This window comes from Harpia harpyja, chromosome 14, assembly GCF_026419915.1.
Source record: "Harpia harpyja isolate bHarHar1 chromosome 14, bHarHar1 primary haplotype, whole genome shotgun sequence".
NCBI lineage: Eukaryota > Metazoa > Chordata > Aves > Accipitriformes > Accipitridae > Harpia > Harpia harpyja.
Genome location: NC_068953.1, coordinates 29375286 through 29389853, shown reverse-complemented (window position 1 = coordinate 29389853; position 14568 = coordinate 29375286). Strand labels below are relative to the sequence as shown.

The following is a 14568-nucleotide window of genomic DNA, read 5'->3' as shown; positions in this document are numbered from 1 at the left end:
CTACCTTACATTATAGTGTTCGTTATCCTCAGCATGCAACAAACATTGAGGACTCACATAGTGATCTGTAGATATTCGGTAGGCGTTGAATGTTTGATTAGAAAATGTAGTTGAACACATAGTATTTAGGAGTATGAGAAACTGAACTGACTCTAAATGAAGGCTGTTAATTCAAATATTGCAACTACAGCAGGAAGGGTATTCTTGAAGGTAGAAGAGTAAGTAGCATTTCTTTCCATCAGCACAAAAATAATAAATATGTTCAGACTGCTAAAGCTTGATAGATTGGCAGGTGAGATACAGCAGTTTTACTGTGTAATAAAATAACAGTAAAAAAATAACAATTGTTTCATAAGGATGTTGGGAATAATTCTTTGAGGAGCTTATATATTTTATTGGTTTTCATATTAGGTAACACAAATCATACTAGGCATAGAGACTGAGGCTCCAAAATTTATGTCCACAAAGTTGTTATTGTAAATACTTTGCAAAATTTTACTTGGGAAGATAGCATTTGATTGTTTTGAAAGTCAAAAAGAAAAGTCAGAATTCCAACTCTTATGTTTATTGGAGTCCTGTGGTTCCACTGTAATTATTCCACAGCAATGACTCAGATCAGACTGACTGAGGTGACTGTAAACATCTGTTAAGTATTTCAAGTTTTACTGAAGAAAAAGCAAAAATGCCATAGTAAACATTCAAAATGGAAACAAAATGGTATTATGATGATATCGAACTTAAAAAATCTCAAGCCCTTGTAAATTATTTCCTGCTTCGCCAGAGTACTTAAAATATAGGAAGTGAGGAATAGACCTTATTTATGAGATTTGAAAGACTACATGTAATGCTGTGTTTAAGAAATATTAATAGAATTGAGCTTGCAAAATTATGCTGCTTCAGTTTTAGTATTAGCAGCTGTTCCTGGTAATTTGAAATAAAACGCAAATTTGTCATTTCATGAAACTTATTTGGTTCCTTTTACGTGATGAACAAATGAAAGGAGGTTAACACATGAACCCACTTATTAGACTGATATTTGACCATGTTGCATGCATTCATTTTAAAAGATACACCAAATGGACATAGAAATTATGGATCAACCTCCTGCTTACGTATCCATGCTAATTTTAATGTGGCTACTCAAGGATTAGTGTTCCATGTGGGTGAAGTGACAAAAACATGGATTCAAAGAACAATTACATTGTTAAATTTACCCTGGAAATCATCATTCTTTTACCAGAATACCATGACAGATTCTACAATCCTCTTGGAGGATGTACAAAAGATGAAAGACAAAGGAGAAATAGCACAGGCATATATTGGACTGAAGGAAACAAACAGGTACAAGTTCTCTTTCTTTAATCTATGATCAGTTGGGTTCTGCTGTGACACACTGCGTATATCACATTCAGTAAGTTCCATCCATCTAAGTCTAGCTACTTAGAGAACACTTACAGCTGGGGTTATAATTTGATTTGATTAGTATAATTGCTGTATGCAATATGTGAAAGGATTAAGAAACAATGGGGAAATGCAGAATCAAGCTTCCTGGATTTATATCTTCTTAGCCTTTAACTGCTACATTGCTCAAATTGGGTGCCATTCCCCATGCTGATTTGTTACCTTTTGTCCAGTAGTGGTCACAATAACCTGTCGTAATGCATTTATTGTAACAGCATGAAATGCTGTAACCAGTTGGGCTAACACCAAGAACTGAATTTCGTCATTAAGAAGAAATACGTATAAACAAGAGAAGTAATTTGCTAAGTTGTTTTAGGGCATTTTTTGTTTCTTTTTTATAGTAACTGTATTTTAGTGTGTAATGTCCTTAACATGTCATCTCATCACCATCATGTATCTCTCTTGTATTTTTTTAAACACTTTTCTTGAAAGGCAATCTCCCCAGGACTGTCATATGCTGAATGAGGATGGAGAGCTTTGGCTGGTTTATGAAGGGTTAAAACAAGCCAACAGGTTACCAGACTTCTCAGAATGGTTTTTTTTCTTCATTTGCGTCTTCTTTTCTAGCTAACTGTGCCCCTTGCTATGGGTTTGCTTTAGCTACAGTATCTCTATTGCTTTAACAGTTAGGAAAAAATACACCACAAATTACACAAGTTAAAGAGTTTCCTCAAACTTTGTCCCCAAACCTTTCTACTTGTCAAGTTTTATCATTTAAAAAGTTAAGATGGTGCAACAACTAATACATAATTCATAAGAATACTTGTGCAAAAATGGATTGTAAAATACCAGAAGCTCCACAACAGGAAAAAATTTGTAGCCATGTATTATTTGTCTGCCTTTTTGTTGGGTATCAAAATTAATGTCCCTTACAGATTTTCAGCCTAAAGAAGTACAATCATTTTAGTAATTATAAAACTATTGTTTGAGTAGCTTCAGCGTACTCTTAACTTTCAAATAGCTACGGGTCTTACTCTCCTTGTTGTGACTCAAGTTCAGTAAATTGAACATTCTTCTCCCACGTCTCTCCGTGCCAGATTCAAAATGTAAGACACAAAATAACCAACAAACAGAAGTCATCTTTAGTTCATCATGGTGCTGTTCAAGCCTCAGTGCAATCACTGCAATCTCTGCAAAGACTGCATGCTGGTCATGTAATGGGCGAGGTTCACCTTGTTAGGAAATGGAGTTCTGGCTCTGTGTGCACATCTGGGCCCCGTATCCATACATGTGTCCCAGAATTCCAAAATGGTTCCTAGTCCTGCACTGGCAACTAGTGCAATAGATAGGCAGTGCTGATCTTCTTCAATATACACAGTTGGTAGCAGTAACTACAGAAGGAAGTATTTTGCAATGAATGCTACTAACTAAAGTCTTTCCTTTTCTGGTGCTAACAAATTCTACACCTAACATTGCTCTGTACGGCTGCAACGATCTAACTTAGAGCAAGCGTTCTGCAGAGCAGGATGTGAGACTGTTTGCTCTGCACTTCTTCGTTTCTTGTCCTAGCACTGTAGAGACCAGAAGCTTTATATTAAATGGCAGAGCAATGCAGGTAAATTACTATTTGCCCTTGCGTGCTTGATCAGTCTAGTTACTAATAAATGTGCCTGCCTTATGCATATTTAAACCCTGAAAGATTGTCTAATTGAACACTAGTAGTCACTAGTAATGTCATTTCCTCCATCTGCGTATGTATGAAATGACGAGTCAGAGCACTTGGACAGTGCCTTGCAAGCAGGAGTAGATCCCCACAGCACTGCTTGGAAGGAGGCTGGTACGTGTTATCCCCATTTCACATGAGAAGAATTTGAGACGTGATGTGCCCAAGGGGAAAGAGTGAGTCAGTGGTGAAGATAAAATAGAGCTCCCGGATCCCAGTCCTGAGTTTGATTCTGTTGTTAACCTTTTGTGCACTAATGACAGCCCTCTGTAAAACGTTGGTTTTAATGTAAATATAAATATTATTTATGTGCATTTGCAATTAAATGGTTTCTGACTGAACAGAGTTAACTCTAAAAAGATTTTCCTTTGTTAATATTGCAGGGTCCTAGCTTAAGCAAACACAGTGTCTTCGTCATCTTACACAGTTTGTTTGATTTGATTAGAGGTAAAACCTCTTTAAAAACCCTTTAAAAGCAGTGACAATCTGTGAAGACTTAGCATTACATTTATTGCCACATGTTCTTCAGTGGCACCATACACAGTATGTGTTCAATCACAAAGGAAATGCAAAGCGGTGTCACAACTAGTTTCTCTCCACTTTTTGATCATGCAAGCTTAATTTAATTAGAAGGCATACTGAAGGGTTTAAAGAGTACTCTGCCTTTTTCATTTTCTTTTGCAAGCCATGGCTAATTGTTCCTGAGCAGCAGCTAAAGCTTTCCACTCCCTCTGAGAATTGGGGATGTAACTTTCTAAGTGCGTTCACACAACTGTTGCTCAACTTCTTCAGGCTGCTGGAGTCTCAGCTTCAGTCGCAGAAGAAGAGCCACGAGAACGAACTGGAATCGCTGCGAGGTGAGATCCAAAGTCTGAAGGAAGAAAACAATCGTCAGCAGCAGCTCCTAGCACAGAATCTGCAGCTGCCTCCAGAGGCTCGCATTGAAGCCAGTCTACAGCATGAGATCACCCGGCTGACTAACGAGAACTTGGTAAGGGAAATGATGCTGCAGGAGCAGGCTAGGGGACTTACAGACTTGCTGCGCCTCTAAGTTCCTATCCGTTTTCAGATGGCAGCCTCCTGTAAAAAACTGCATGAGTGCAGTGGGGTTTTTTGTAGGTGAGCTAATGGGAGAGAGAGACTTATGATTGCTGATGAAGTAATAATGTTTCAGGGAATTCGTTCAAAGTTTGTGGCATGGAGAAAACTCCTGAGTCCCAGCTTTCAACTGATGAGTTTAATCATCGCTAAATAGAATGCTGATATCCAGGGAACTCATAAAAAATATTGGTGCCAAGTAGTGGTGTTTCCTCTGAAATATATTAGTTTGTTTATTTTGTTGAAAAACTCTCATGTAGTTCTTCAATTATTTAATGCCACTTTTCTTCCCATTTCCCCCCTCCCTGCCTGAAGCTACACAGATAATCCACTGTGTTATGAGCTCCAACTATTCAGTATGTTTTGAAGAAAGAAATAGTTCCAGAAAAAGAAACTTGGTTAGAAGTCAGTTAGCTAATAATTGCTATTCCTTGTTTACTGCACAACATTTTTGTATGAAGGAAGGGTAGGGTGAAGCTCCTTACCTCCGCAAAGGAGTATGTTCATCATGTGCAGGCTAGTTCATTCCCGGGGAAATTTTCCAGAGAGGCCCATGTTGGAATGTCATTGGCTTACCACTGTTTATTGGTAAAGGGAACCATGCTGCTTCAGGAAGAAAAATCCTAGCTCTGAGTGTCATTGCTTCCTCTAAACAAGCCAAGGTATAGTCTTTCCTGCTTATGTATGTTACAGAAGTTACCATTGTCGGGCTCTTGTCTTAGTACCAAAGGTTTTGAGGAGAGCATCAGATAATTCCGCTAATAGATGTTGGAAAAGTGATCGAAAGTATATTGTAAGTTTGCCTCAGCAGCAGCTGTCTCCCACTGGCAAAGGTAATGGCGAATGTTTCCGTCTCTCACAGCTCCCTCCTGCTGCTTAGTCATATGTTACGATTTTTAGCCTTTTTTTTTCCCCCAGAGACCTACTCATCACATTCTGTGTTCCCAAGACAACACAGTCATGTAATTACATCTCAGAGGAGTTCTCTTTATTTTCAAATACAGTGAATGTAATTTTACTTGTTAAATATAGACTCATTCCTTGCTATTTCACTTCTGATGTTGGAGTATTGCAAGTCTACTCCAAGTCGGGTATATGCTTCTTTTCCAGTCCTAGCGCTAGAGTGGAAATAATTTACAGGCTTTCCAGATGTGACATTAGAATTGCAGTATTCACAACAACCCCATCTTGATTAGCATAAGAAAATGTCCTGTCCAGGTTCTCACAAAGGTTATAGTCCAGGCTTTCACAGTATTAGTACTGCCCATTTTTAAAAGATATGACTGTTCTGCAACTCATCTACATCAGCTTCTTTCTGGGAGAGGCTGGCGTGAACACCACAATGAAGGACTAAACTACCTAAAAATTAGAGATTCTTGATCTTGTTTTAATCTGACTTAATTTATATAGTGCTTACTGAAGTATCAGTGTCTCAAAGGGAGGGGCAAAAACAATCCTGTACCTATTTTTACAGTTTTGTGAGGAGTTGTATGCAGATGATCCCAAGAAGTATCAATCGTACCGGATTTCACTTTACAAACGGATGATTGTATGTAGATCACGTGAATCCTGTTTCTCTGTTGTCTCGTTTGCTGTTTCTGGAGCACTAATTGAAAAGCAGGCTGCCTCCCTTTCTTCCTTTCAAAGGAAATCCCCTGCAGAGAGCTTCACGATGCCAATTACTTCCCTCACTGCTTTTTTTGTTAGTCTTAGTGTCCTCTGTGTAATCTGTGTCTCTTTTTGATGCACAGTTTTGTTACTAATACAAGTCTTGCGCTGTGAGCAAAGCAGTTTCTTTTTGAATTCTACTTAATACTGCCCTGAAAAAGAGGTACATGATGCAAAAGATGCTCCATTTTCAGAACCACTCTTTGCTTTAAAAGTTTGATACATTTAAATTCAGTTCAGCAAAATAGAGGACTGATCATAAAGATACTTAGCAACGTGAATAATGCCTGCAATCCAGTCATAGCCTGAATTGGTTCATAGATCTCTTTACAGTGCCGACATCTGGAATGAATAAATCTATCAGAATCAAAATGCATAACCTCTTAATATTTTTTAAAAATGCAAAACATGAGGGATAAAATTGGAAAGAATATTTCCATAATAATTAAAGATAGCACCATATGTAAGCTTGAAAGAATATAATTTATGAGATTCTGAATCTTAATGAGATGTGAAATCTGGTCAATTTGTTTAGAGGAACCATAGAAAGAACTTTATTCCTCCTCACATATTTGTTGTTCAGAAATCACATCCCTTCCTTGATACATTTGAAACAGTCTGTTGGACTTACATATATTTTTTTTATTAATTTCAGGAGAAATTGTTATATCTGACAGCAAGTATATTGTGTTACTAGCAGGATTTCTGTTGTAAAATTGAACACTGCTTTGAATATGAAGCATGGCCTTGATTCTGTTCTTTCAACAGGCCTAATATCTTACTGCTCAAATATATTGCGTTGTAAACTCTTTACTACATGATTAAGAACAATTTGTGCCTAATTCTAAGTTGTTGCCCATGCTGCACTAATATTTTTCAATACCTCACAAGAGGTGTAGTTTCCCAGGTGATGCTTTTGATACAAGGAGCTCATGGTCCCTTACGTTTTTACCAGTGCCATGAAGAATCACGCTTGAAAAAGAGCATTTTTCTTTTAAGCTGCTTTCAGACCCTTAACCTGGAATGGCTTTCAGGTTTTTTGAGCTTGAGGTTTTGCTTCCTTTAGAAAGACTTCCCCTTTTTTAATTACATGATTATTTTTTTAATGCACTACCATAGATCACAGAATTATTCAAAGATAGATTTCTGGGGAGTGCTCCTTTGAAAGAAAAATACAGGTTTATTTCAAGAGTAGGACTTTAGGTGCTAGATGTTGTTCAGGTACAGAATAAAAAGATGTAAGACACCAGTTTCAGTGTAAGGAAATGTGATGACACCAAGCAATAGGGAAATGGCAGAGCGTCACAAGAAGTGTTGTATGTTTGAATGTTTGATTTTGGTAAATTTGAGTGCAAGTTATGGTCTTTCTGCAGGTGTCTCTCTTATTGTCTTATAAAATGGATAGGTCTGAATAATGAGTCAGTCCTGAAGACATGAATAAATGATGTAGAAATACAGGGTAGCTGTTGAATAATAAAGAAAATTATTTCCGTGAGGCATTTGGAAGAGCAGGGAGGAAGCATTAGGGAGATGCGTTGGCAGCAAAATGTCTTCTGCTGTAAGAACTGACGTAGTTCCGAGTGTCTACAGAATATACCTGCCTAAGAGCTTTGCCTTTGTCATGCTGCACATAATAATATTTGCGATATTTGGCTTGTGTTACAGGCAGCGTACCAGCTTGCAAACCTCAGCCAGAGGATGGCACCACTGTTCAGCTTTCCTCACTGCCTTGTAATTCTAACAGCACCGGTTTTGTCTCTGTCACACATTATGGGATTTTTCTCATATCTTAATCTTTATCTCATTTTAATTTATAGGATTTAATGGAGCAGCTTGAAAAGCAAGACAAAACTGTTCGCAAGTTAAAGAAACAGTTGAAAGTATTTGCTAAGAAGATCGGTGAACTTGAAGGTACTTCTGTATTTTGAGAGAAAGATTTTGGTTTACTTTTTGTGATCCCTTTGTCATCATATCCATCTGTTTTAGCAGTCGGGAGGGCATGAGGTCTTCAGTAGTGTCAGTGTCTGTTAAATGATTCCAGAAACAGGATGTACGCTCAGTGCTCTGTGTGTTCCTTTATAAACCTTTAGAAGATTTGTCATATTTTGAAGTGATGAGTAAAGAACATTGGTGTTTCTCTGAAGGCGGAGAACATTTGAACATAAAGGAATGTTACCTGGGCTGTTCGTGTACTCAAAGACAGTATCTGTTTTTCTCAAGACAAAAGCAATACTAAATATGAACCAGGCAGAAATAATAGACCCAGTTTTCCTTTGAATGTGAATTTCTATATCACTGGAGCCAAGAATGCTGAGACTGTCTTTCTCCACTTGAGGTTTCCTTTCAGAGCTGCTGGCCAAACTTGAATATGAGAATGCTGAGATATGGACTAAGCTAATTTTATTTTTATGGGCATCAGTGTGATTTGCCTTAGGATCTTAGGACTGGTGAGACTGAGAGCTTATTATGTCTCTGTATAAGTAAAGTAATTTTAATTGCTAAAAGCAATTAATTATGTTATAAAGTTGAAGTATGAATTTGTTTTTAAATAATCCTGGTCCTAACCTTTCAGAAGCTTTTTATGGTCATCTGCTTTTTCCAAGCTTACTGCCTAATGAGTTGTTTTATTGAGTACTAAGAATGAAATCAGTGACTGTGTAGTCTGCAGTGTTTCAGTATTTGAAAAGAACAGGGATACCAGGTTAAACCTGGATTAACAGGAGTATATTATCCTTTAGTTAGTGGGAGCTCTCCTTGAGCTCCAGTTTGGATTTCTGCATTTTCTACCCCATCTGACAGGTGCATACATTTAGCACACTTACAGAATGTGCAATAGTTTGTAATTGCATGCAGCAACCTAATCAGGTGGAGCGTAGGTGTTGAATGTGATACCGTGAGGCACTGTACACAACAAGGTGGATATTTCATACATCCTTTTGAAAGGCTACTCAAACTAAGTTTGTTTTTAAAAAGTCTTTCAATATTGTTTGGTTACTACTGTGGAAAAGATCACAGTAGTAGTCATACACAATATGGAGTAGGAAAATGTTTATGAAAACATAGTTTTGTCTGTGTTAATTACCTAATTAACTTAGAAAGGTGTAGTAGGTCTGGCTGGGATGGAGTTAACTTTCTTCATAGCAGCCTGTATGATGCTGTGTTTTGGATTTGTGGTTAAAACAGTGTTAGTAACTGTCACGACCCAGACTGGACAGACCAGGGAGTCATGTTTAATTCGAAATTCCCTCGGGCTAAATTAAGGTGAAACGACACCAAACGATCAGTTAAAGATTTTATTTATGACAGAAGCAAACTGAACTGGGGAGGCATGGTAGTAGGTGGCAGGGTTTCTCACAACGGGAATTGGCATAAGACTACTTCTGTAAACCATGTAACCCAGGGTAACCGTATACATCAATTCAGGGAATAAGGAGAGCCCTCCTGTTGAGTCACGAGGTTCAGAGCAGACCCCCTTGCTTTCCAGACTCCTCCTCAGAGAAGGGTCTAGGGGCAGCTGAATCTACTCTTAGTCTCAGACTTGGTCAGTGGTTTGTATCTTGAAATGGATGAGGTGTAGGGATTGTGGAAAAGGAAAAGGAGAGAGAGAAGAAGACAGAGAGAGAAAAAGGAAGAGAGAAAGATTTCACCGGTCCTGGGTCCAGCGTTGGTTCAGTCAGCCGAGATGTCCAGTCAGCCAAGGGGCCCAGTCCCAGTGGGCTTGCGCACCCGGGGCTTCGGTTTGTGTCCTTTTATCATCCTTGCCCCTCCTTCGGGCGGGCACCTGAACTCGTCAGGCTAATGAGCAGTTTGTGAGCCTTTGGGATTGGGGGTCGTTTGGGGAGTAACTTCTCCTTGCCTGCAGACGTGGCCATAGTTTGATCTTTGTATCAGAACAGGGAGCTGCGTCAGGCTAATGAGCAGTTTGTGAGCCTTTGGGATTGGGGGTCATTTGGGGAGTAACTTCTCCTTGCCTGCAGACGTGGCCATAGTTTGATCTTTGTATCAGAACAGGGAGCTGCGTACCCTCCAGCACGTCCTCCCCCTCCTGTTGCTGGTGTCTGAGCTGATGGGCTTTTCACCGTGGCTCCTTGCTGTGCAGGGTTTGTCTTTAAGCAGAACTTGCCCCACCACAATGTTTGAGACATTAACTCTTTCAGTCTCTCACAGTAACACAGAGGTGTTTTGTCTGTTGCTGAACAGAGCTTGCACAGTGTCAAGGTTTTCTCTTTTTTCCCCACTCTGCCCTCTCAGTAAGCTGGGGGGTGGGAGGGCACATGGGCACACAGCCGGGACAGCTGACCCAAACTGGCCAAAGGAATATTCCATATTCCATCCTACCTAACGTCAGGAGCCAGAAGAGGGCGTTTTTTGCATACAAGGTAGTTGTTGTTTGGAGGCTGGCTGGGCATCGGTCCCCCTGTGGGGGGTCGTGAGTGATTGCCTTTGCTTTGCTTCCCCCCGCCTTTCCTTCACTTATTAAACCATCTTTATCTCGACCCATGAGTTTTCTCACTTTTGCTTTTAATAGTCTCTCCCCTGTCCTGCTGGAGCCAGTGTGGGTACTTGGCTGCTGGTAGAGGTAAATCTACCACAATAGGCATGAAGCTTGAAAAATACTGGCATTTTGCAGAACAATTAACAGTGACCTTTGCAGTATTAATCTGGGATTAAGTGATTAACAGCTATTGCTTCACCTTTGTGCTTTTATATGATAAAATCTGGGAAATCAGCAGTAAGGTTGTATTAATGGTTGCTATTCACACACTTCCACTCTTCTTCAAAGGAAGAATGCCACCCCGAGATATATTTATCAACAATCTGTCTTTTTGTTTAATGGGAGTTTTGTTGGTAAGTGTTATACTGAACCAAAGAAAACATTTCTTACTTGTATATGCTGGAGTTCTTCCTTAGAAATGTCATAGTTTCCTCTGGCATGCTTTGGTTTATATAATTTCTTTCCATTTCCGCTCTGAAGTGGGCCAGATGGAGAACATCTCACCTGGACAAATCATTGATGAACCTATTCGTCCAGTTAACATTCCACGGAAAGAAAAGGACTTCCAAGGGATGTTAGAATATAAGAAGGAAGATGAACAAAAACTTGTCAAGAATCTTATTTTAGGTAAGCATCTTTCTCATTTGCAGCCTCTGCTCCCACACACTTTGAACAATGAATGATAAGAACACAGAATTTGCATTATGAAATGAATAGCTTATTTTGGTTTTGACAGTGTTGAGTTTATCTAAAATTCCTAAGTGTCTATTGTAATCTGATCATCCTTCCTGATCAGTATAGTACATACTAATGTGTCTGCATATTTTTTTAGCAGGCAGTTATATTTTTTTATTCCGTTCTGATATTTACAAAGAAAGGGGCTCTTCTTAGTTTTGTTCTTAGTTTTCACCGGCCATGTATAGATACGTATGCACTATTAACTGGGGAGGTTGCAATTACCTCATATAACAACTTCCAGTGACTTTACGCTTAACAAAACAATGTGTGTTTGTTTTTCCCAAGAGCTGAAACCACGTGGGGTAGCTGTCAACCTGATTCCAGGACTACCAGCATATATTTTGTTCATGTGTGTACGCCATGCGGATTACCTTAATGATGACCAAAAAGTGCGGTCATTGTTGACTTCCACTATCAATGGCATCAAAAAAGTGTTGAAGGTTAGTTAGTCTGCTTGGTTTAGAAAAACGTTAATTTTAAATGTGGTTTTGATTTTATGTTAGAGGAGTGAGGAAATGGCTTTGAATGAATTGGCTCTGGATTTCTGATCAGTAAACTCCTCCCACTGAAGTCACAAAAAAGTTGTCTTAACAACCAACAAATTACATTGATAACATTTTATCCATATAATACCACAGATGCTTTGAATTAGTGGAAAAAGAACTACCTTCTTTTTATTTTGAATAGTCTTCCTCCTCTGAACCTACGCTTATAAAGTTTTGGATGTAGTCAAAGTTTGCATAGTGAGTCTTTGTTAATCGTGCAAACCTCATGAAGTTCAACAAGGCCAAGTGCAAGGTCCTGCACATAGGTCAGGGCAGTCCCAACCACAAACACATGCTGGGCGATGAGTGGATTGAGAGCAGCCCTGAGGAGAAGGACTTGGGGGTGTTGGTTGACGAGAAGCTCAACATGACCCGACAGTGTGCATTTGCAGCCCAGAAAGCCAACCGAATCCTGGGCTGCATCAAAAGAAGCATGACCAGCAGGTCGAGGGAGGTGATTCACCCCTTCTACTCCGTTCTTGTGAGACCTCACCTGCAGTACTGCGTTCAGCTCTGGGGTCCCCAACATAAGAAGGGCATGAACCTGTTGGAGCGAGTCCAGAGGAGAGCCACAAAGATGATCAGAGGGCTGGAGCACCTCTCCTATGAAGACAGGCTGAGAGAGTTGGGGTTATTCAGCCTGGAGAAGAGAAGGCTCTGGGGAGACCTTATAGCAGCCTTCCAGTACCTAAAGGGGGGCTACAAGAAAGCCAGAGAGGGACTCTTTAACAGGGAGTGTAGTGGTAGGATGAGGCATAACAGTTTTAAACTGTAAGAGGGTAGATTTAGATTAGGTATTAGGAAAAAACTCTTCACTGTGAGGGTGGTGAGGCACTGGGACAGGTTGCCCAGAGAAGCTGTGGATGCCCCATCCCTGGAAGTGTTCAAGGCCAGGTTGGATGGGTCTTTGAGCAACCTGGTCTAGTGGAAGGTGTCCCTGCCTGTGGCGGGGGGGTTGGAACTAGATGATCTTTAAGGTCCCTTCCAACCCAAACCATTCTATGATTCTTCAGAACGCTTAATTAAAATGTTTCATTTGCAGTTTTGGTTCACAGATTTCCTCATTTGCTTCACCTAGAGATCACATTGATGATAATATGTTACTGCCTAAAGTCTTTGCAATGAGTTGGCTAGGAGAGTTTAGGCCAGGGGTATCTTGAAAGCATTATTAAGGCATAAATATGCTTTATGCTTCATGGAGGTTTTTAGTATTTAAATAAGACAGATGTGCTCAAAAGCCAAGCATTTAATCAAGCTACAAGTTTTGAAAAAATGTTTAGTAAGCAATCCTGCAGGAGCTTAGATATTCATAGATATTTTTGGACATTTTTAAGTGAATGAAGTGCATGCTATAGAGCTCTAGAAATTTTAATTACTCAAGATATACTAGATCCTGTGTTCTTTGGTGAGGAGGGTTTGTTGTTTTGTTTTGTTTTCTGTATCAGGCTGCCAAAATGATGTAAGTGACATTCATGAAAACTGAATTGTTCTCTGCTCTTCTTCCTGGGTCTGCATCATTCCCATCCTCCCCATTGGGCTCTTCACAAGAGCCATTGGGCCACAGAATGGGTGTTTTGGGAATACAGTCGTATTGCCCTGTGATTTCTGCACAGAGCAGTTAGGACGGGTCTGTAAAACACAGAAAGATCATATCTGTGGAGGAAATCATATTCTGAAAGTTCTTGAAAAATACTACAGAAAACAGGGATGGTGTTTAATGGTATTTTGCCAAAACCCTTGCTTTTCTAATACGTTACTGAAATACACAAAAGTTTTGCAAAACATCAGAATCTAAGTAGCTATAAGAAAGTGGATTTGAAGTGTTTAATTGCTTAGCTAACATTTTATTAGTTTACTCCTCCTACCAGTCTTCGTTGAAATGTGTTTGGTTTTATTTTCAGAAAAGAGGTGATGACTTCGAAACAGTATCCTTCTGGCTATCTAACACCTGCCGATTTTTGCACTGTTTGAAGCAATATAGCGGAGAAGAGGTAAGCAGTGCTCCTACTCTGGTTTCTTTTGCTCTGCAATACTACTGAGAACACTGCTCTTAAACAAATTCCTGTAATATCTCAAAACTAGTCAAAGTCTCTTAAAACGGCTATACTTTTTAGAATGATGGTGATGACATCAGTGGAAAGCAGGGGGAGGTAAGATTTGAATCAGTTTCCCTTATTGCAGGCTGGGGGCCCAGAGGCTAGATGACATTGTGCTCCCAAAAGTGCTAACTCAGATTAAGTAGAAGAATCTGGCTGCTAGCATTATGTTGTTTAGTAATGGTTCACGGCACTGCCTGTGAAGAAGGCCATGTTAGGTCTTTTAACCATAGTATGGCAGACCAGGTTATGTTTGGAAGCTGTGGTATGCCTAATTCCTTTTTCAAACTTAACTGGGCTTTTGGCCATAAATGGCCAGGTGAGAACGCTCATGCTGGAGTAGGAGGGAAGGGTCTTACCTGCCAGAAAGTTGGCAGAGTTTGTTCCTGTGTCCGATACTTGAAGTTTCAAGTCAAGGAAGCAGATGTTGCACAAATCACAATTGAAAAGCAAATCCTACCATTAGCCTCAATCAGAAGAAGTTCCAAATTAAAGTTTTGAGGGTCTCTGACTATTATTTTGAAAGTATTATTTGTCAGTTGCATGAAAAAATACAAATACTGGGTTTGTGTGATATTATTGTGTTCCATTGAAGCATTCATTTCTGTTATAAGCATTCATTTCTGATATTTTATGAATTCAGGGGTTTATGAAGCATAATACACCTCGTCAAAATGAACACTGCCTCACGAATTTTGATTTAGCTGAATACAGACAAGTACTGAGTGATTTGGCTATTCAGATCTACCAACAACTTGTCCGAGTGTTGGAAAACATTCTGCAACCAATGATTGGTAAGGCAAA

At 39.5% G+C, this 14568-nt stretch overlaps 1 protein-coding gene across 1 annotated transcript in view; it reads left to right on the top strand.

Annotated features, from left to right (window-relative positions):
• The window catches only part of MYO5A (myosin VA), a 106048-nt gene that overhangs the window by 83670 nt on the left and 7810 nt on the right, over nucleotides 1–14568 (top strand). Inside the window, exons 29-37 of the mRNA XM_052807508.1 lie at nucleotides 1241–1341; nucleotides 1894–1974; nucleotides 3917–4115; nucleotides 5697–5771; nucleotides 7708–7801; nucleotides 10866–11012; nucleotides 11409–11563; nucleotides 13570–13659; nucleotides 14408–14558. Of these exons, the coding sequence (XP_052663468.1) occupies nucleotides 1241–1341; nucleotides 1894–1974; nucleotides 3917–4115; nucleotides 5697–5771; nucleotides 7708–7801; nucleotides 10866–11012; nucleotides 11409–11563; nucleotides 13570–13659; nucleotides 14408–14558 (1093 nt within the window). The remainder of the gene's footprint in view (nucleotides 1–1240; nucleotides 1342–1893; nucleotides 1975–3916; nucleotides 4116–5696; nucleotides 5772–7707; nucleotides 7802–10865; nucleotides 11013–11408; nucleotides 11564–13569; nucleotides 13660–14407; nucleotides 14559–14568) is intronic.